General features: G+C 49.5%; 1 protein-coding gene and 1 long non-coding RNA gene across 4 annotated transcripts; one reads left to right on the top strand and one right to left on the bottom strand.

The window, feature by feature from the left end:
- Window positions 1–72: 72 nt before the first annotated feature.
- Window positions 73–13,251, bottom strand: GDPD2 (glycerophosphodiester phosphodiesterase domain containing 2). 2 transcript variants are annotated; one of them, XM_080554551.1, is made up of 16 exons: window positions 13,162–13,251; window positions 7,036–7,184; window positions 6,068–6,171; window positions 5,902–5,995; window positions 5,635–5,694; window positions 5,387–5,485; window positions 4,976–5,069; window positions 4,392–4,537; window positions 3,908–3,990; window positions 3,497–3,647; window positions 2,785–3,000; window positions 1,767–1,915; window positions 1,322–1,469; window positions 1,043–1,125; window positions 586–614; window positions 73–306 (listed from the first exon to the last, which is right to left on the bottom strand). In XM_080554551.1, exons 2-16 carry the CDS (start codon window positions 7,147–7,149, stop codon window positions 254–256), a joined length of 1,623 nt encoding a protein of 540 aa, XP_080410677.1. In that variant the 5' UTR covers window positions 7,150–7,184; window positions 13,162–13,251; the 3' UTR covers window positions 73–253. The 2 variants fall into 2 exon arrangements, with proteins under 2 accessions (XP_080410677.1, XP_080410678.1); XM_080554552.1 differs by lacking the exon at window positions 13,162–13,251 and adding an exon at window positions 8,620–8,755.
- On the top strand, window positions 8,990–17,424 carry LOC308177374. 2 transcript variants are annotated; one of them, XR_013939046.1, is made up of 3 exons: window positions 8,990–10,587; window positions 14,018–14,090; window positions 14,796–17,424. It is a non-coding gene; the product is annotated as an uncharacterized lncRNA (long non-coding RNA). The 2 variants fall into 2 exon arrangements; XR_013939047.1 differs by lacking the exon at window positions 8,990–10,587 and adding an exon at window positions 13,322–13,804.
- Window positions 17,425–20,683: the final 3,259 nt, after the last annotated feature.

Raw genomic sequence — 20,683 nt, 5'->3', positions numbered from 1 at the left:
CCCCTAGGGCACATGCCAGCACCAGCACCCCCCCCCGTCCAGGCTCTGTCCCCTCACTGCCAGCAGGAGCAGGGGACACAGTGCCAGGTCTCTTCAGATGAGGGCATTCTGCACCACGCCAGGAGCCAGGAACTGCAAGCTCAGGAAGGAGTCTACAAAGGAAAGCAGCCTCGAAGCTGGCCAGAGGAACACTCCCTGCTTGAGCTGCGCACGTCTGTCTGCCCCTCCCCACGGCTGATGCAGGCTGGAGGGGTCAATCTTGCATCAGGCTGTTGATCTTCGTGAGCAGCACGTCCGTCTCAGACTCTACGGGGACCAGAGAGAAAGAACAGTCAGTGTGGGCAGCCACCATCCCGCAGCGACAGGCAGAGCTGCCTGAAAAGCCGGTTTGAAGGGACTTGGAGAGCGTGGGACTCCCCAGCACCACCCCGCAGGACTGTTTGCTAAGGGCAGGACCAGAGCTCCCTGTGCTGGGATTCCCTGCCCTCTGCCAGCCCGTTCAGCTCCATCACGCTCCGCTGGAGCAGGCTGCCAGCCGTGGGGGGGAGCCCCCAGGAAGAGGGGAGCTGGTATCCACGCACTTACCCACTGGCTGCCTTCTCTGGGAGCATTTCCTAGGAGATGGAGTAGGATCGATGTTAGTGCTTCAGTCCATGCCCCTCCCATCCCTCCCCCAAGCTCCCAGCCGCAGACTCTAGGGCCCCACAGCACCCAGTCCACAGGAATCTGCTCTTGGCAGATGTGGCACTGGTACAAGAGGAAGCCCAAGGTCCCGCAGCCCCTGGCCTGTGAGCACAGCAAGGTAGTGAGTGCAGGCCAAAGGCATCCAGCAGCTTAGGAGAGGGTCAGGTCAGATTTTTAGCAGCAGGCTGCACAAGAAAAAGCTGCCTCCATGCACTTTTGTCTCACCCAGCCAGATGGGAGAGGACCTCAGGATCTGAGTGCAGGGTGGGTGGCAGCAGACACCACAGATTTAGGGACTCACCAGCCACCCAGGGCTCACCCCAGCCTCCCCTGAGTCTGCCCCAGGGGTCAAACTTACTTCAGCAAGAGGAAGGCCCAGAGGATCATCAGGAAGGAAACACAGTCCACGACAATCCAGATCATGAGGTACGTGCTGCTGGGCTGCAAGGAGGCAATGAGCCAAGCCGTGAGCACCGTGCTGGTGGCACCATGCAGCCCACCATGCCAGAAGTCCTCTGCAGGGCCACGCTGCCACAGCAGCAAAGCATGGGACAAAGCCCACCCTGCTGGCAGCTGCAGGATGGGACCCACATCCTTGTGCTGTACAAGGCTTGTTGAAAACGGAGGTTTCACTTACCAGCAGCCAGATGGGGTGTTTCATCTCCTTCAGCACCTGGCAGGCGTTGGTAGTGACAGAGCTCACCCCTGAGCACCACAGCACGGAGAAGAGCCAGGGCTGGTTCACCACATACAAGTTGACCGAGATATTGTCCCGGCGGTACTGCCTGCACAGGGAGAGCCTGGTCAGCGCGGCAGACAGCGGGGTGCCAGCACACCGGGCTCACAGCCGGAGAGGCCCGTATGTCTGGGATGCTATCCAGCACTTGCAGCCACGTGGGAGAACTAGCCTGGAGAGCCAGACCCGGGGCAGATTTGCTGGCCAGGCAGAGGACGGCAGCCAGCTCCATCCCCAGCCCTGCCTGGTGGGGCATGCGTGGCCTTGGTGGGACCTCACCTCTGCCAGACCCTGGGACAGAGCTGGGACCGTGCCCTGACCTTGCATCGCAGCCTGCTGCTCTCACCTGATTTCCTCAAAGCTCATGTCTTGGTAGCGCAGGTTGACATGCTGCAGTGGCTCCTCATCCTGGAGCCTCTTCCGGCCATAAATTTGCTGGATGCCTGGAGCTCTCTCTTTGACCTGCTCCCTGAACCCATCCGGCAGCCACAGGACCTAGGCAAGAGCCAGGGAGCACATGCAGCCAAGAGGCACTTCCGAGCGCTTCAGAGACCTCCCTGCAGACCCAGGCACACGCTGCCTGCTCTGACAGCTGCTTCCTGCCCACCTCCATGCTCAGGTCTCCCAGGAGGATCTCAGCCAGGGCAGACTCCTAGGAGTTTGTCCCAGCCAAGAAGCAAGCACAACAAACCCCACTGCAAGGGGAAAGCAACTCCGGCCTAAGAAAGCTGCAGCAAGACATTTATGTCATTATGTCTTGAATAGATCAAGCCGGGCATCCTTTTGGCCCCAGTTCTGCAGCAAGAACGTACCCTGGACCAACATTATAGTGGAAGCTTTTGCTATGCCCTGAATTCCCAAAGAGCCAAGAGTGAAAGCGAATTGGGTGCTAATTCATCCCTGCAGGGCAAAACGTGTCTTGCGCTGCGGAGGCTGGGTAAAGTGGAAAGGAAAGCGAGGAGATTGCAGCAAGTCAAGGAGCTGCAGGGAGAGGTGCGGTGCAGTGCAGGGAGGTGGAAATATGAGCACTTGTTTCACGCTCTTGTGCTCCCCTCCCTTGACTGAGTCACTGTTTACACACCAGGGTGGCCAGTAGTGGGGAATCGGAGTATTTGCAGGGGTCTGAAGCTTTGGGCATTAACCTCTATTAATCATTGGCAACATCTCAGCTGGAAATCCCCAGGATCTCTATCAGGGCTATGCCTGGACCTAGCCAACAGCTGCTCCAGGGTCCGTTGTGCAACAGGATGCCCAGCAAGGAGGACATGTGGCCATGGGGTGTGCGGGGCAGTGGGGGTGCTTTGGGTGGCAGAGCAGCAGGGTGACAGCAGGGCCCAGCAGCAGCGGGGTGGAGGCCAGCTCACCTGCTGCAGCGGGATGCCTGACTTTAAGATGACATCCAGGGTGGCATTGACAAAGCTCCAGTAATCGCTGTGGTTCTCTGGCCGAAGGTCAAACATGATGGAGATATTGCTCTCCTTAGCTGCCTCTAGTGCCTGTTCCAGGGACGGGATCCTCTGCTCATCCACCAAGGCACGATCGCCACCCGAAAGGCTTTGCACAGTGGGAAATGGTTTCCGCTGCAACAGAGAGTCAGCCAGCCATGCAGAGCCTGCAAGCCTCCATCTCCCAGACTCGTGCCTGTAATGGCTCTAGCCTCCCATCCTGGCCTCTCTGTGGAGGGGCACAGGGCTCATTTGCCTGCACATCCACAGGGCATTTCTCCCCTTCTCCCTGCTAACAGCCCTGTTCCAGAGGCCCCAGCACCTGTGGGCATTCAGCAGGTTGTTAGTCACCTGAAGAGCATTGCCACAGCTGCCTCCAAGCCCAGGCAGGCTGCACAGCTCAGCACAAGCACTGTCAGGGCACATCAGACATCTGCCCTCAAACCAGCCTCCCCATGACTCAGCTGCGGAGTCAGAGCAAACCCCAGCTGCAGCAGCCAGCACAGGGTGTAACTGCACCCCGGGGATTCGTGCAGCCATGGAAGTGCTCCTGCACCTTGCTCAGGTATCTGCAAAGGGAGTGCTCCCCAGGACAGGGCTCTCGCTTGCCCCCCAGTGCGCCCATCCTGACCTCCAGGAACCATCTGCCAGCGTTCAGCTGCTGCAGGTCTGTCCAGTTGAAGGCAGTGCTGTTCATGTCAGCTCTCTCAGGGAACACTTTCTGCACATCAGTGGTCCTGGTGAGCTTCTCATCGTGCATGAGGAATGGGACCCCATCAGCACTGTCAAAGGAGCAGAGAGGGAGGCTGTCACATGCTGTTTGCCTCCTAACCCTGCCTCAGCATTTCTACCCCCCTCCTAGCCACTCTAAGCATAGCCCCCAACCCAGTCCCATGCTGGGAGGTGGGAATGGCAGAGCCCTTTAACAGGTCTAACACCAAATGCAAGTCCTGCAGGTTTGCTCCCGATGCACCCACATGGCGGGCAGTGTCCCGGGATCACAGGGCCCCTTCCACCCTCCACGTCCTTGTTCTCCCTTTACCTCACCATGACGTCCGTCTCAAAGACTTGCACATTGCAGTCCACCGCCTTCTGCAGCGACATGAGGGTGTTTTCGGGGGCCAGCTGTCAAGGAAGTGGTGTCAGCACAGGAAGGGGCAGGCACTCACCCACTTGGCTGCAGACAGCACCCAGCAGCTCAGCTGAGCATTAGGGCACCCACAAGAGGACTTATGTGACCCTGGTGTGGTGGGGAATTGGAGAGGGATGGGTGCAAAGCATGTCTGGTCTCCATTTCCCAGCGTGCTACACAGTCCAGCTTTCTGCAGTTACCTGCTCCTGGTTCAGCAGAGCTCAGCAAGCAGCACCCACGCTCCTCACCCACCTCCTCCAGCCCTGTGCTGGCCCAGGCACCCCTTTCAGCCAGGGTGCAGCAGCAAGAGTCCAGTGCCAGTGCCTCAGAGCCAGGGACAGCCTGCCCATCACCCTGAGCCCCGTGGCAGCACGCCGCAGGTGCTGTCGCTTACCATGGGGGCTCCTCGGTGGCCAACCAGGGCTGGCTTGGGGGGCAGCTGGTTCTCCTCCATGATGCAAGGGGAGGTGATTCCCAGAGGAGCCAGGTACAGCGCGATCATCACTGCGCAGTACGCAAGCAGCAGAAACACCTTGAGACCTGCAGGCACAGACAGAAGGTGGAGTGAGGTACACAGGAAGCATTCTGGGAGCTGCTAGGAACAAGCCAAGGCTGTCTCACTTAGCTTTCACTTATGGCTACCCTAGGTCAAATATTGCATCCCCAGCCTCAAGAACACTGCAGGTTTTTTCTCAGCCCCCCACATGCCCTTGCGCCCTAACCCAGGACTTCTGCAGGACCCAGTCTACCATCTGTACCTCTCCTCCAGCTGCAAAGCAGTCAGGGCTGAAGCTCCGCCAAGGGCCAGGTATGATGAGCAACAAATACGAGCAGGGGTGATGCATCACTACCAGACTAAGTCCTGAGGACCTGTTCCTACTGCACCCTGTACACTGCTCTGCTGCCAGTGCTGCTCAGTGGGGTGCAGGAGGCTGGGCACCCAGCCACAGGGAGAGGTGGGGAGCTCAGGGGGGTTACCTGTGTTGCGGGTGCGGTAGATGACGCTGGCCAGTGGCCAGGCAAGGAGCGTCATTCCCCCCACAATTCCAATATGCAGGAAGGGACCTGTCTCCTGGGGAGGCAAAGGCAGGGTGTCAGCCAGCACCAGCCCAGCCCTTGCCCCCAAAATCTACGTGGTCCAATGGCAGGGATCACTAGCTGCTGGTGTAGCTAGAGCCACTGGAAGAGGCAGAGTGCCAGAGAGGGAAGGACAGGGTGCCCCTCCAGTCCCACCACCATCCGTGACCTGACTGCAACTGCTCCAGGCAGGGCTGCACAGTCCAGACTGAAGTAGGGGTTAGCCCCCACAGCACACAGCCATGCTGAGGGGTCAGCATGGTAGTCAGGTAATGGGACAGTGGGGGTGTCCCTGACGTCGATCTGACTCACCTGCAGGGAGATGCGTGCGCTTTTCCACTCCTCCGCCCACTTTATTCCCAGCCCTGTGAAGGCCGCGGCCACCACGAGGGCAGTTATGATCAGCAGGGTCTGTGGGGCAGGGCACAGGGCAGTTAGGGGTGCACATATAACATCCTGCTGCCCAGGAGCAGAAAGCTGCAGGAGAGGGTCTGGGCAGAGAATACACATGGCATGGGGCCGGCCAGGGCTGGCAGCATCTCTCTGCACCAGCCTCTCACCTTGTGCAGCCAGTGCAGCTTCAAGGGCTGGCCGCAGAGCTGCAAGCACAAAGCAAGGACCTGCAAGAAAAAGGAGACATCAGAGCTGGGCTGTACTTCATACCTCAGCCCTCAAAGGGCACAAGACCCAGCCTTCCCACAGGAGCCCAGGCCCCCGAACACATGCAGGGTCTCCAGCCACACAGGCTTGGATGCTGCAGGCTCCACCTGGCCCATGCCCAGCATGGATCCATCCCCTGGCAGCCCGGGGGGATCGGCAAGGCTCACCAGCAGCGCAGTTGAGTAGGTGATGAGCACTGCCGTTGCTATCAGCAGGACCAGGGACCAGTCCAGCCACAGCTTCTGCTGCTTGAAGATGAACCTGCAAGCAAAGGGGATGGTCAGAGGGATGGGGGCGTGTGGGGAGCAAGGCTGGATGGTGGATCCTACTCACTCGTTGAAGTTGTGGAAATCATTGAGGATGATGATGGCAAAGTAGAGCCACACCAGTGTGAAGAGAAAGACGCAGAAGAGGAAGAGGAACCAGCTGCAGTCACACTGAAAGCCAGAGAGAGAGGACAACCATGCACTCATCTGCAGGGCACCCAGCGCACGGCTGGTGCTGAGACTCCAGGGAGCATCCAGCCTGCAGCAGGGGCAGGGACCAGGTGCTGTCCTGTTAGCTGGGCTGAGCATGGGCTGGTCTAACTGGAAGGGCTGGGCAGAGAAGGGTGCTGTGCCCCAGAACTGCAGTGGCAGCTCTGAGCCCCCAGACAGCTCCTGCCCACCCAGCTAAAGGCAGGTCCAGCTTCAAGGTCTCCATCCCCAGCCCCGCATGTGTATAAAGGTGCCAGGTGCTGAGCGGGACACCTGGCAGCCTGGACCAGCTCTCACATTCCAGGCAAGACGGGGCAAGCAGCAGCACAGCCGCTCCCATGGGAGTTGGAGACCTCAGAAAATCCCAGGGCCTCACCCCTCCCGGGTTATAAATCACTGGGGACACCCCCTGCCAGCACCCCCATGGGGATGCACCCTGCCCGGGAACCGTGCCTTCCACGTGCCTCGCGGGGCACCCTGTGCCCGAGGACCTGCCCGCCCAGGCACGTGCGAACTTCGCCGCAGACGTGCGCCCAGCTGGGCAGGGGATGGCTGGGGCTCAGACTCACACTGCTGCGCTGCCTTTCTCGTCACCTAGTAGGAACAGGGCTCATCCTCTCCCTGACACCCTCGCATCTCTCTCCCACTGTTAGCCCCTGCACAGAGAGGGTCCCAGAGCACCCCAGGCTCTCCTGGGGCTCAGGACCAGTGGTATGGGGCCAGCAGCCCAACATCTGGGCTGGGGCGCTCAGCCCTTCCCCACCACTCTGAAGCTCCCCACACAGAGGCTGGCCAGCCCCAGCTCAGCATCTCCCACGGCATCACCTTGGTGGTTCTCAGGCCCTTCCTCTTCTCCTTCTTGGCAGTGATCCACTGGCAGCTGTAGAGGCAGAGCAGGCAGGTGGCACAGGGGCGGCAGCAGCCGGGGGGATCAGCCATAGCGCAGGGCAGTCGCAGGCCAATGGGTCACAATCCTGCAAGGGATGCACACAGCGTGTCGGCACACACCTCCTGCCGCCCGGCCCCCATGGGGATGGGGCACTACAACAGCCCGGCTCCAGCTAACAGCAGCTGCCCCAGAGCCCTGGGACTTAGCGGAGCTACTGGCCATGGCCCCAGGCGAGGTGCGGTGCCAGGACAAGCGGCGGTGCCCAGGGAGGGCAATGCAGCACAACCAGTTCAGCAGGCTCCAGGCTCCGGCAGCCTCAGCACCCCCAGCTGCAAGGACCGCAGGCACTGCAAGAGCCCAGGCTGCGTGCAGGGCTCCTCACACACCGGCAAGGGGAGGAGGGCTGGGAAGCTTTGCCATGGTCCCCGCACTCCTAGTGCTCAGCTGCAGGAAGCAGGCAAAAAAAAAAAAAAAGGGGCTTGCCTTTATTCATGCCCCAAAACCCCATCTCCGTTACTGCTTGTCCTGCTGTACCACTTCACCAGGGAGCAGTGGGCTCAGCCAGCATCCCCTGGCACTTGATCCTGACCCCTTCTCACTGCTCAAACCAGCTGGGCACTGGGCAGCTGCTGGCACCAGAGGAACGCTGTCATGACACCAGCTGACTCCCACACAGGGTACAAAGTACAGCGGGAGTGGTTGTGGTCACCAGCTGAACTTCAGCCCTGTGCTGTCTACCTCACAGCTGAGCCTGGCAGCAGCAACACGGGACTGGCCACACGCCTACCCCACCGGAGCGATCGGGAGGGTACTGAAAGTACTGCAGGGGGATCGGAGGGAAACTGCCCCCCCGTTCCCCTATCCCAGGGCTGGACTGCAGCGGCAGTGCCAAATGTCACCAAGCGTCACCGTTGCACAGGGCACAGGTCCCAAACAGGTGGGCTGGACAGGCAGCGGATGCTGCACAGCTTCAGCTACAGCTCCATGGGGGGAGCTGGGGACCATTGGGGGTGTAAGCAGCCCTCCTTCAGCTCCCAGCAGACAGCTCCAAGGCACACAGCCAGCCCGAGCACAGAGGGCTTGCCGGGATGAGATAACGTTTCTACAGCCGCTGACACAGCAGCGTACATGCTCACAGCCCCGTGGAGAGCCCCCACACCACCCGGGTGCTGGCGCAGGACACTCCGGTGGCCAGAAGCAGGGCTGGGTGCCACCTGCTCACACACTGTGCCATACGTCACGTAGAACCTGGCCAGTGTCCCCAGCCCTGCTGTCCCCATCAGAGGGCAAGCAGAGCCCAGTGGGGGGGAACCCAAAGCAGCAACAGCAGCACAAGACCCCACTCCCAGCCTCCCACCCCACATCCCCCTGTGCTCACCATCCCCACTCTCCAGAGCCTGTGGGAGCAGCACAGACAGCTCCTTTCCCCCCAGCCCGGCAATACCCCCACACACCCCTTCCCGTTTTGCTGCCCCACCAGCATCACTGCCACCCCCTCGGTGCTTCCCCCGGGGAAATACCTGCTCCCTGTCGGGCTCCCGCAGCGGGCACTGGGTGGCCAGGTGAGCGCGGGGCTGAGCTCCCAGGCAGGTGCTGGTGCGCAACTCGGCTCCGTGCCGCCCGCTCACACCCTGCTGGGTGTGTTCGTGGCCCGGCGGGGCTGCCGGTGCCGCCTGCAGGCCTGCACAGGCCGGCGAGGGCGGACTGCTGCCGGGGGGTCAGGGAGGGTGCCGGGAGAGCCTTTTGTGCCTGGGTCTTTGTGGCCGCTCAGGAAGCGGGGAAGGGGCCCCGCGGGGCGGCACGGCTCAGCGCAGGGGAGTTTGCAGGCAGCCCACGCACAGGGAGGATTAAGGCTGTGGGAGCAGGGAGGGAGGATGGAGGCAGCTGCTGGCACTGCTGGGCCTTTCAGCGAGAAGCTGCTCAGAGCCCCTCATGCGAGGGAGGCTTTTCCCTTCCTTGCAGAGGAAGCCCAGGACAGAAGCGTCCTGAGGCAGAGGTAGAAGCGGTTTCTTGTCTTTAGCCATGGGAAATGCTTCAGAGGTAACGCACCCAAACTTTGCCAAAGCAACAGAGAAAGGAGGCTCCATGACAACAGATGGACAGGGCAATTCCCTCCATCCCCCTGGCACAGCTGTGTCCTCTGCTCCAGGTGTCAGCACAGCTGTAGTCCATGGTGCCAACAGACAGTCAGACCCTTCCCCATGATCTTCCACAACCTGGAATGGAGCTGAGAGCATCGATTGACAGGGAAATGACAGCTTCCTGCAGGGACATGGCAACTGCCAGGCTGGACAGATGTTTCACTACTCACCCTTACAGCTGTTGTTATTCTATGCCACTGTTTACGTCTTTGGCACAAACCAGCAAATAGCTCTGCAGAATGTGCTGATTAAGTACATCTGCAAGGCCTTATCAGCATATGGATTGGAGCACTGCAGGGATAGTGGTGTAATAACCTTAATTGCCCCACTCCCAAAGGAGTGAGCAGAAAGGAAGAATGCCACTGCGATGACCAAGAACGTCACTGAACCCAGCTGGCAGGGAGCAGAGGTCACCGAAACAGTCAGCTGCGAGCAGCTACCAGCAAGATTCGTCCATGGCACAGACCAACACTGGTGCCACGGAGCAGGAAGCAAAGGTCACCAGGTGTTGTTACACAGCTCTGCTGGCTGGGCCAGAGCCCCCGGGGTGCAAAGGAACGGAGAAAGAGCCTGTGTCACCAGTAAAGACATTTTATGTTGGGCTGCAGGTTATAAAGTGGTGAAGACGTGCACCAGGGAAGGATGAAGCACTTCAGCCAAGAAACAGCTTAGGTAGCGGGAAAACCCGAGCACGAGCAGAGAGGCTGAGGTTACACGGGAAGAGGGGGAGCCCGGGGCAGACCCCGCGGGACACCCAGGGCCGGACCAGGCGTGCAGGGACCGTCTCCGCCCCGCAGAGGGCACTGCCGCACAGCCGCCACCGCCTGCCCGCGGCTCGGCCGCCCCGCACTGTGGTCCTGCAGCCGCCGCCCGGCCCCGGGCTGCCCCGAGCTCGGACGGGGGCGGCGGCAGGTCCGCTGCTGCGAGGCCTTTCGGCTCTCTAGCAACCAGCGGCCATTTCCCCCCCGCCGCTGGGCGGCAGGATGCGGCCATGTTGAGTGCGGGCAGTGGCGTCGCTTAAGGGAGCATAAGGGGCGGGCGCCATGTTGGGTGCGGGCAGGCGGCACGCCGCTCAGCGCCGCCAGGGGGCGGCCTCGGCCCGCGCTGCCGCCGCCTCGCCCGGGGGCTCCCAAACCGCGTCCCTGCCCCGGGGAGCCCGGGCTCGGGGCGCTTCGGTGCTGCCGAAGGCCCCTGGAAGCGACGTGCGGTTACACCTCGTTTGCTCTTATGCACATTTCGGGCCTTCGTGCGGCCAGTGGCGACCAGCAGCGTGCTGAGCCGAGCGCTGCTGCAAGTCACCCTTTGGATGCGTCTTTCACTGTACCGCTTCTATCCTACGAGAAACAGGTATTCTAATTTGACCGTTTTAGGGAATTTTGTGCTTTTATTTAATCTCCTAAGGGAGTCAAGACCCGTGAAGAAAGCACATGTTTCTATAATCATTATTCCATACTCGCTCAGCATGTAACAAACAATGAAAACTCAGTGCACCACCAGAGCCAGCGGCACAGGCTGTGCTTCCTCCCCAGCTGGCAACTGACCCACATAAGCTAATAGGAGAAGGCCAAGATATCTCCATTATGAATCTACAGATCCCTACGTGTTGATAAACGGCAGTAACATGGAACTGGTTACATTAGAAACTACCTGGCATAGGCACACTGAGACATTGGGTTGCCAGAAGTAATTAACTGCCAGCCTAAGGGGGTGCGGATCGCAGCCCTAAGCTCAATGGTTAGGGTTGCTTTTTCCGGAAGGCCAGAACCCTTCAAGGGAATTAAAGTCTGTGGTGAACAAGCTTATCAGATAGCTTTCCCTCCACGCCAGAAGTCTGGGAGTTAAGCAGATCTAGAGTATAGATTGTGAGAGTATTGTTAAGGATAGGGAAAATCCTCTCTGGAGAGCTGATTTTATTTCATCTCCCATCACTGAGCTTGTATGATACGAGGCAAATCACTAGACTGAAACTTTTCATGGGTGGTCCTTACAGTTTTCATTTTCAAAGTACATGGAAACAGCATGGACTGATTTTTGTAAGTGCTAATCATTCATTGTTGTAATTGAGATTAATGGCAGGAGCTCTGAGGATCAAATGCTAGAGAGCATAAAGAGTGCATGATGCACACCACAGCAAATCTCAGATTGGGCACTGATAAACAGGAAATTAACTTTAGGGAAGAGTAACATGGCATATCTAAAGCTACAGCAATGCAAACAAGGTTTTTCTTTGAGTCCCTGGAGGAGGGGAAAGAAGGAAAAGAGTTCAACAAGGAAGTTTTGCTTTCATTAAAAAAGTTTAGTTACCAGATTCTGTTATCTCTATTAGAGATCTGCCCTGTAAGATTTACATGTTATACTTTGTTGATGGTTCCTAAGATTGAAATAATTGGTTTTGTTTAGATGTAGAATTCTCTTTTTGGAACGTAAACTAGTTTAGACTTTGAAGATGTTTATCATTTGCCATTTCCTAATTGCCTTATCATTGCATATTTAACTGAAGCCACACAATAACAAACAAAGCAAATCTTAAGTATTACATTTAAGACATGATAGGAGGTAGTCCCAGGGTATACTTGCACATAATTTGAAACTATTCTTATTTTTTTGTATTGTCTACAAAGGAACTGGTTGGTTTAATTATAACACAATTGTGTTTCTAGTTAGTCACTTGCCTTTGTATAGATAGAGAGCTTTACTAGAAATTACACTGTAGACACAACTTACCGAATGAAGCAATACAGACACATACCCCACGGATCCAGCTCCACTTGCCCTGCATTGAAATATATGATGACTCTAGAGCAGAGTCAGTGGGTTGTGCTGTTCCATGGCCAGTACTTATGTTTTTCCAGAAAAATGTTGTATTTCCCTTGCCAATAAACATAAACACCTCATGTCTACTGCTTACTTCAGTTGCTCTACTACTTTATCATGTGTATTTAGCTTCTTCCTCTCTCTTCTCCCCTCCACCCCCTACATTATTTACTAACTTAAAACATACCATTATTATTGCATTGGAGGTAAGTCTTTAAAATAGAGCGTTTGCTCCTGACACATCTCTAACTTCTATTCAGAATTATGGTTACTGTAGAATTACATTTTTTCTCTTTCAGGATATAAAATTCAATGCAAGATCATAATATTAAGGCATGCCATAGACCACAGTCTATTTGTTACTTAAACTAAGGTTATTTCCCCATTGTTTCAGGAGCTTTTAATAAAGGCATTACGGCTGGCTAATTTTACAGTTAAGCCACATACTTTCTTATAGCATCACTGAGGATATAACAGCAGTCTATATAGGATAAGACTCTAAATCAGTTTTTGTGTCAAAAGCTAATTTAAGAAGCAGTTCACAAAGAAAAACTCAGTTTTTAAACTATAACAAATACCTAATAGGTTATAGGTCCAGCTCCCAAGCACTTAAGTCCTCACTTTGTATTTAAGCATCAACACAGATAACAGCTGAAATCAGTTGTTATTCTAAGAATAACATTTTTAATACCCTGTTAGCCTCATCACTTGTGGGATACTATCCTCTTGCTGTAAATCCAGACAAAGGGAGCAAAGTTGCCTAATTGACTATTACTTCCTTATTCTCAGATAGGTTATTTGAGGACAGATGATACTTTTGAGAGTCATGATGTGCTACAGCCAGTAATAGTCCTATTATACTTGCAAAGCTACAGCATTTTTCCTTACAGTACCTACAAGTTCTCATTATTAGGGAGAAAGTGCTTCACAGAGCAATTAGGACATTTCCTGTTATCTTAGGAAAGATAACTCACTTATAACAAATACTTCTTTAGAAGCAGCTTTCACCACATACAGAACATAGCTGTATCCTATACTTTACAAGGAGCACAAGCTATCAGCTTAATCATTAGAAAGAAAGAAGAACCCTGAAACTGGCACACTTACCAGGCAGAAGCAGCTTCTTGTCTCAAACTCTCTGGTGTATATAAGCAGCAGCTGTTTGCCATTGCCAAATTTATAGGACCAGCCTCCAGAGCACTGTGCTAAGGGTAGGTTTATATAAAAGGCCCTTGTTAGGGAGTGGTGAGTAATCTGGTAGGGAGGTGGTGTTTGTTTGGGTAGTAGGGATGGGATGTTGTATTATGGAAAAACTGATATGTAGCTTTTTTTTTTTTTAAACTAATTTAAAGTGGGGTCTAGAATGGTTGCCTTAACTTTTTTAGTTCACTTTAAGTATAGTTTCATGATTTTATTCATTTATGATCTGTTCTATTATGCATATTTAAGGCCTTTATTCAGTAATAAATATCTTTGTTTAGATAAAGATTCTTCTGAGTTACTTAATGTATCTAAAATGTTAGAACTGAAAAAAACCTAATTCTGTCTGCCTTCTGTTTTCTTACTTGGCTGTTAAAGATGCATACTTTAAATATCCATAATTGCTCTATTTCAGTAACTTCTATGTGAATTTTTCTCTAAGCCTTTAACTAGTGTAAAAGGTTGTGGGGGACTTCTAGCTAGTAGTCTGTACTTAATGTTTTTTTTCTTCTGTTTTCTTAAAGCTGCTGTGCAATCAATATCTCTGGGGGTTAGTATATGTGGATTCTTGTGTTTTGTGTTTATGGCCAAAGTGCTTATGTTTTATGGAAAAAAGCATCTACTTTAGACTGCAGAAAGTGTTTATGCAGTGATGTGGAAAACTTTCTTAAATTTACATGTTGGTGGGGGGAAAGGTGCGTTTTTTCTCCCATTGAAAGCAGGAAAATGTAAATAACTTTTCAGTAAGAAACTGATTTTTCAGATGGAGTGGCTGACAACGTGGAGAGGCCTGACATCGTGGCTGAACAGTTCTGGTGAAGAATTGCTACTGGAAAGTATGGAAGAAACTACAGCAGAAAATACTTTTTTTTTTGGTGTTGTTTATTTTCAGATAATGAAAGTTAACATTTTATCTTCTGATAATTCCTGCATAGGCAGACATATGACTTAAATGCCTACCTGTAATGAACTTCATTATCTGTGGATTTTATTTTTAACTGCTCCAAAATATTTGAAGATTATAAGCAATTAACTTACTATCCATGTATCTCTTCAAGGTGTTCTTTCAGCTTTCTGAAGTATCACAAGCTTTTAGATGTGCATTGGCTAGCTGTCTATTAGGTGGTCATCTGCCTAACTAGCTTTACTTTCTTCTGTTAGTATTAATTAATGGCTTACTATGGATCAGCTTGTATCCAGGTGTGTGTCTGCAGAACTCTTCTGTAATTTCCAAACATCTAGAGTCATCATTCTGCTCTTGTTTCAGTAATGATGGCTGTTGCTTTAGTCCTCTTTTGCTTATTGTGGTCAAATGCAAAGCTTATGCAAGTTAACTAGCTTGTGCAGATAAGACATACCAATTGCTTTCCCTTACAATGTAGCCTATCATAAATCTTATCTCACTTTCATTAAGTTATAATTACTGTAAAGCAAAGTATCTGATCTGTGTCAAGCATAGAATCTAACTTGCATTAGAAAATAAAAATAGAAGATTACAGAAATAAAAATAGACTATTTAACTTGTGTCTCCTGTGTTGCAGCACATATGTACTATACTCACGAAGAACTTGTAAGCATCCCTGCAAAGTGCTCACTAGATAAGGTACTTATACAGAAGTCTAACATCCATTCACAGAGCTTACCTTAATGCTAAGAAGGTGCCTGAGTGCTCAGGAGAGATTCTGTTCTTGTTTGGCGGAACTGAGCTGGTCCATGACTTACAAGAAGTGCACGGTGGGCTTAGAGTTTGAGCAGTTCATGAAGCGGGTTCTCTGCTTTCCTGGTCACTGCAGGGTGATGCTGATGCGTGAAGATTTGTTGCCTATAGTCCTTTTCTCCAGCACCAGGAAGAAGGGGAGCATGCCTGGAAAAGGTCGTAGAAGCAAGTCTTGAGAGGAACTTCAGTGGTTGAAATGAATGTTGCAATTTAAAATATCACCTTCTAATTTCACAGATGCTATTATACTTGAAGCTATCATCACAGATCATACCTCATTGCATTAGATATTATGCACTTACAGGATGGTGATCCTAGGCTCAGGTACTCACACTTCCTTGTCTTGTCAGATATGGTTACGGACAGATGGTTATGAGGACCTGAGAATATGCATAGCTCAGCATGAAGAGCATTTGTCTTGGCACTCTAGTTGTTTACTCACTGTCAAGCTTTGTTTCTGGATTTTTCAGAACTATACTGAAGCCTAGTGAGTACTGCATGGATTTCAGACAGTCCCCACATATGCAGGCTAGTATGGGAGAAAACAAAACATGATTGTCTGAGAAACAAAAGTGGTGAGGAATAGCTAGACTGCTAAATACTGTTAAATCATTTTTTCTAAAATCTTTTTTTCTAACTTGCAAACATGTTATATCAGTTTTATTGGAATTATTTCTGAAATGTAGTATTTCTCAATGATAGCAGGTGAGAAAGGGAGACAAACCCATACAACTTTCAATAGGCATTGAAAAGAAACTCAGCAGCATTATCTGAGAGGATTTTTTTGGCTGTAAAATGTAAATCAAAGCATGGGTTGGTAAAGAATGAGATGGAGCAGGCTTTCTAAGAGAGCAGTACCTGGCACAGGAACAGTCAATTTGCTGGAACTGAAAGGTCAGAGGAGTTAGTGGAAATGATCAACATCTCATTACGCAGGCTGCAAGAGTTGTCCCTTTAGGAAGCAATACTGTCGTGTCTTGGCTGGCGCCGAGGAAAGCTACGCTGATTACAGAGCCTCCAAGTAGCATTACGGAGGATGTAAGTCTTAACCTTGATTTAGGTGGTGTAAATGGCTATGCTGTCTGAAGGGAAAAGTATGTTTAGAAGGGACAAATGATGTAGATATTAGCTGTACATGACAGTGAAATAAGAGCTACAGGATTCTTGGAGGAGAGCGTTGGGGTTCTTTGGCTAGCCATACGCAGCAGCAGATTAAGCAGGCAAGGTCAGCAGATCAGAAGGTGCCTAGAGGCCTGCCTAGTAATCCCTGCAAGCAGTGAGGATATAAGTAACCTTAGAGCAACACAATTTACAGTGTTACTGCTTTTCCACTTACAAGTTAACAAATAAAGGCTATACTTGCAGAGATGGAGCACTGGCCTTGTCTGAGGTGCCGTAAGAAGGGAACCTTGGTGTTCATAATCCAGTGGGTAATCCACTCTTGAGTGACTGCAGACAGCTTGTCAATAGGCTGATTTCAGGAACTGATCTTAGTTATTGTAATCCCATACTTATTTTACTTGGTTCTTGTCTCTGGCAGATAGAATGGACACCTATCTTCTAGCTGAAAGCATTGCACTTAGACTCCCAGTGGGGCATAGCAAGACTACCGCATGCTTGAAAAACTACGTAAAGGTTTTATGTGAATCATCTTTTCAGGTTTGTAGTGTTTCAAAGTGAAGCATTTCATATGCTCTAGACCAATTAAAACAAAATTGTTTCATGTCCATTTGTGCAACTCACCTCCCCTAACATTGCTGTCGCTGAAATTGCCAAAAGAGAGCCTTTGAGCAGACAGGCTCTATTGCTAATAGAAATAATTGTAAATCCTCCGAAAACTACTAGGCTACACTAAGATTTAGTGCTCCAAAATAACTGTCCCAGATGCATCCTTCTTTTTATTTTGTCAACATTGATTTTTATTTTTTTTTAAATCAAAACAACAACGACAAAAGGATCTGCCTGAGAACTAAGGGGTCCAAGGAAAGCTGGTTTGTCCTCTGCGGACACAATTTTGAAAATGAATGTAGGTGGACTTGAGCTTTTTGGCAGAATTCCAGAAAGACTCGCGTTTTCCTGCAGCTTTAGTAGTCCCATTGCATATAGTCTGTAACTTCTTGCAGTGTGTGCATCGAGCCCTATACTTTGGAAATCCAAGCTGCAAGATGTTTTGCATTAAAATATTCTACTAAGATAGTGTTTTGCTGCATCTGAAAACTTCTGTGCATCTTTGCATTGGGGGAGGAGTCTCAGCAGGCTTCTTTCAGTGTTTTTCTTACTGTATTTTGAGATTTTCTATACCCATGAAGTAGTTTATAATGCTGCCTAAAATATTTATTCATGTAGTCTTTTATGCCAAAGAAGCAAAAAATGAGCCAGAACTCCCTGAACAGTTTGATCTACTATGTTAATGAATACTGTGTGTCTTGTTAATGTATTGTTTACCTGATCACATCATAATGGGGGCCTGAAGGACTTCTCAGTAAAGAATATTCTTATATGACCTAATAATAAAAACAATTTTATACAGCAGCAAGTTCCAACTTTGTCCAAACTGTGTAGAAAAATGTCAGTCTTTTTAATGCTAGATTGTTTCCTCTTGAGAGCAATTTACTCACTACTTGGATATGGAAGTTTCTATATCTAGAGCAGGAAAGAGTCCAATATTCAAATTCTCCCAGAACCTAATATCAACAAGGTGAAATCCCACTTGTTTTAGTGTTGCCAGTTGGCTTGTACTCAGGGGACACTATAGTGTGAAAACTTTGTGGCTAGAAATGATGGATGGGTATGCAGTAGAATAAATTGTTTTGCTTTAAATCTAAATAAAATGCAGTGCTTGTTACTCTAAACATGTTTTTTACACGAGTAAAATGTTTGACCCCTCTTTGCCTCCTCTTTCCTGATGGTGAAGGTTGTGAGAACAACTACATGAGGTGGCCATTTAGACAAGCAGAGAGGCAGCAAGTTTTTTAGGTTAACCTTACCTTTAGGAGAATTCACTGACTTTCAGTGTAGCAATAACAGATTAGCCTGTTCTAAAGACTTCTGAGCAGTCCAAATCTGGTGGTAGAGACACATCTGGCACTGATAAGTGCAGCCAAATTAATATAAAGAGTTAAATTTTTGTCTCATGGCTGAGCAATGAAGTCACCTACTAACTCAGCTGCAGCTGTAGTCAATTTGAGAACTCAGGTTCTGCATGCTGATTTGATTTATTCTTCTCTTCCTTTGTTCTAACCCCTGATCTGAAGATCAAATTCTCTGAAGTTGGTAAAACTGATAAAGAAATGATTAACATGGAACTAGAACATCAGTGTTAAGGGTAACGTTGGAATACTAGCAATCAAAAAATATCTTGTGCCTTTACTTATGAAATCACTTTTTAGAAAAAAAAATGAAATTAAGACCTGTATGTCAGCTGCAATTTTGTGGATTAATTCAAATGATTCAGATAGTTGATTGAAGAAAAAGGACTGAAAATTTTCAGAAATTCTTGTAAAAACATTTGTGTGGTGGTTAGCCTCTTACAAATGTAAATATTCAAGAGAAAAGATCTTCAGCCTATTAGTTTTGTCATGAGGCAATTTGGTAAACCTTCTATTGAAATAACTATCCCAGAGCCTGAGTGTTAGCGCTGCACATGAGTTAGGGTGCATGGCTGTATCTCATAGGAAAAGCAGTTCTTGATGTGGCTAGAACAAGCATGATGGTTCTTGGATGCTGTGGAGTTACTTTGCATTTCAATGTCCCAGAAATAAAAGTAATATACAACATGAATCTACTCAAAAGATCAGATACAGGATTTCAAGTACATGCAAATTTCTGTATTTAGCAATTACTGTAGTTAATAAAGTATGTTAATTGATAATTTATTATTTGAGAGTGTATAAAAGTCTATTTCTGCCCTTCTTTAAAGGTGGGAGACACCGTTTAAGAGGTGAAGGTATGGAAACTAGCTGCGGCCCTCCTAATTCCTGAGACCATGGATTACAGGTCATGCTCGGTCTTTGCTCCAGGCTGTAGAGCATTCCCTTATCTGTAATAGTGCTGTAGTTAAGCACAATTTAACTCAATAAGCTTTAACTCAAGGAGTTAAAGAATGTAGTTATTTAGACACTGTGAATTATAGGCAATGCTCTTTATTCTGAATATACACTCTATGACATGCCTTACATAATGTATTTTGTAAGATCACTTTATTTATCCAAACTTGACATAAATAATTAGAATTCCAAATGAGGCAAATTGATAGGGCTGAAAATTTATCCGTATTGTTTGTACCCAGCCAAGTATCTCTGTCTATGCTTATAGAAAATATTCTGGGGCAGTCTTGAGTACATTTGAGTACATGAAGGAATAAATCTGTGCTGGTCTCTTTGCTTACTCTAGAATACCTCTGAGAATGAAAGGACCTAAAGTATTATTTTTTTAAATCACCCCTCCCCCATCAATTGTGCTTTTCGGTGTTCCTTCCTCCCATGTTTCTGAAATGGAAGAGCGAATTGCAAACATAAAGGAGTCTGCTGAATCCAGCAAAAAGTTGTGTTTGAAGTTTGGGGGTATTTGCAAAGGAATCCTTTAACTTCTCAGATCAAGGCTGTTGGCTAATGCACAACTTTTTAGCTGTTTAGGGGGATTTACTTATGTAATAATGTATGTTTAACTACTTTGTGTGCATTATGTTAAATTTGGAACCAACCTTCCAGGCTGTCGGTCACCTAGATAACAGAACTAATTAAACTTAATATCACTATTAATTCTGTGGAGTGTTTTAACAACTTGCTTACAAAGGCGTTTTTATTTTTTATTTTTTTTCCCTGTGTGTGAGGCTTAGGTAGTAGTGTTGCACTTTATTTCTTTAAGAAACAAAAAGCTCCAGATGGATGATGTTAATAGGAATGGGCATATCCTACAAAGCAGAGTTCTTATACCTGTGTTTTGAGATGAGCAGATGGGAGTTGTGTAGTTAATCCTATACTCGTGTATATTGTGAAGAAATAGGGGATGATCAGGGGTATTTTAAAGTACATGCGGAGCTTTTGTTTAATCCATTATAATCCTACTGCCAAAGAAAGACTGGGAATATTGATTTATACTGCTGATTGGCTGTAATCTTAATACACGTAATCAATAAGCTGAGGACATTATAGTCGTTTGTTCACATTAAACCATTTATAATCAACAACCCATTTTTAATGCAGGAGGAGCAAGGATCCTGTGAGTATATGTGACTATAGTCACATTTTGTGACTGTATGTCTCTGGGAAGGAAAACAGAAAATGGCAAAAACTTTGGATGTTCCTATAATAAGGTTTTGCTCTAAATTGAATGTAACTTAAGCAGAGGTGGCACATAACAGACTGATTGTGAAGGCGATATCAGGTGATTTTCTGTTTCAGGAAAAGCATAGTTGCATTCAGTAACAGAGGGATGGAACATTTGGAACAGCTTCCTAAATGGCAGGGGACTGGTAACCCAGATGGTTCGTTCTGGCTCTTTGTTAATTTTCCACCCATGTCTTGTGTTAATGAAATAACAGAGAGTTGCCCTTTCCTGTTGCCTTTGGAGAAGGGCCCAGCTACCCATTTTATAGACATGGAAGGGAATTCTATAAGGAGTGTAGATGGGATCACTGAGAACAGAGGTGCTTTTTTGTAAAAGAGCTTAGGCCATTCCTGGTGCAGTTCCAAGCCAAGGGGATGTTTTTGC

The sequence above is a fragment of the Anser brachyrhynchus genome (genome assembly GCF_964034855.1).
Source record: "Anser brachyrhynchus genome assembly, chromosome: 13".
Lineage (NCBI taxonomy): Eukaryota > Metazoa > Chordata > Aves > Anseriformes > Anatidae > Anser > Anser brachyrhynchus.
Note: the sequence above shows the minus strand (reverse complement) of the source record. Positions and strands in the feature narration are given on the sequence as shown.

Coding starts and splice junctions, on each gene's coding strand:
- GDPD2 (XM_080554551.1), bottom strand. CDS start 7,149: ATGGCTGATCCCCCCGGCTGCTGCCGCCCCTGTGCCACCTGCCTGCTC. Junction 1,126..1,321: donor AACACCCCATCTGGCTGCTG/GTAAGTGAAACC, acceptor GCCTCCTTGCAG/CCCAGCAGCACGTACCTCAT. Junction 307..585: donor CCAGAGAAGGCAGCCAGTGG/GTAAGTGCGTGG, acceptor TGGTCCCCGTAG/AGTCTGAGACGGACGTGCTG.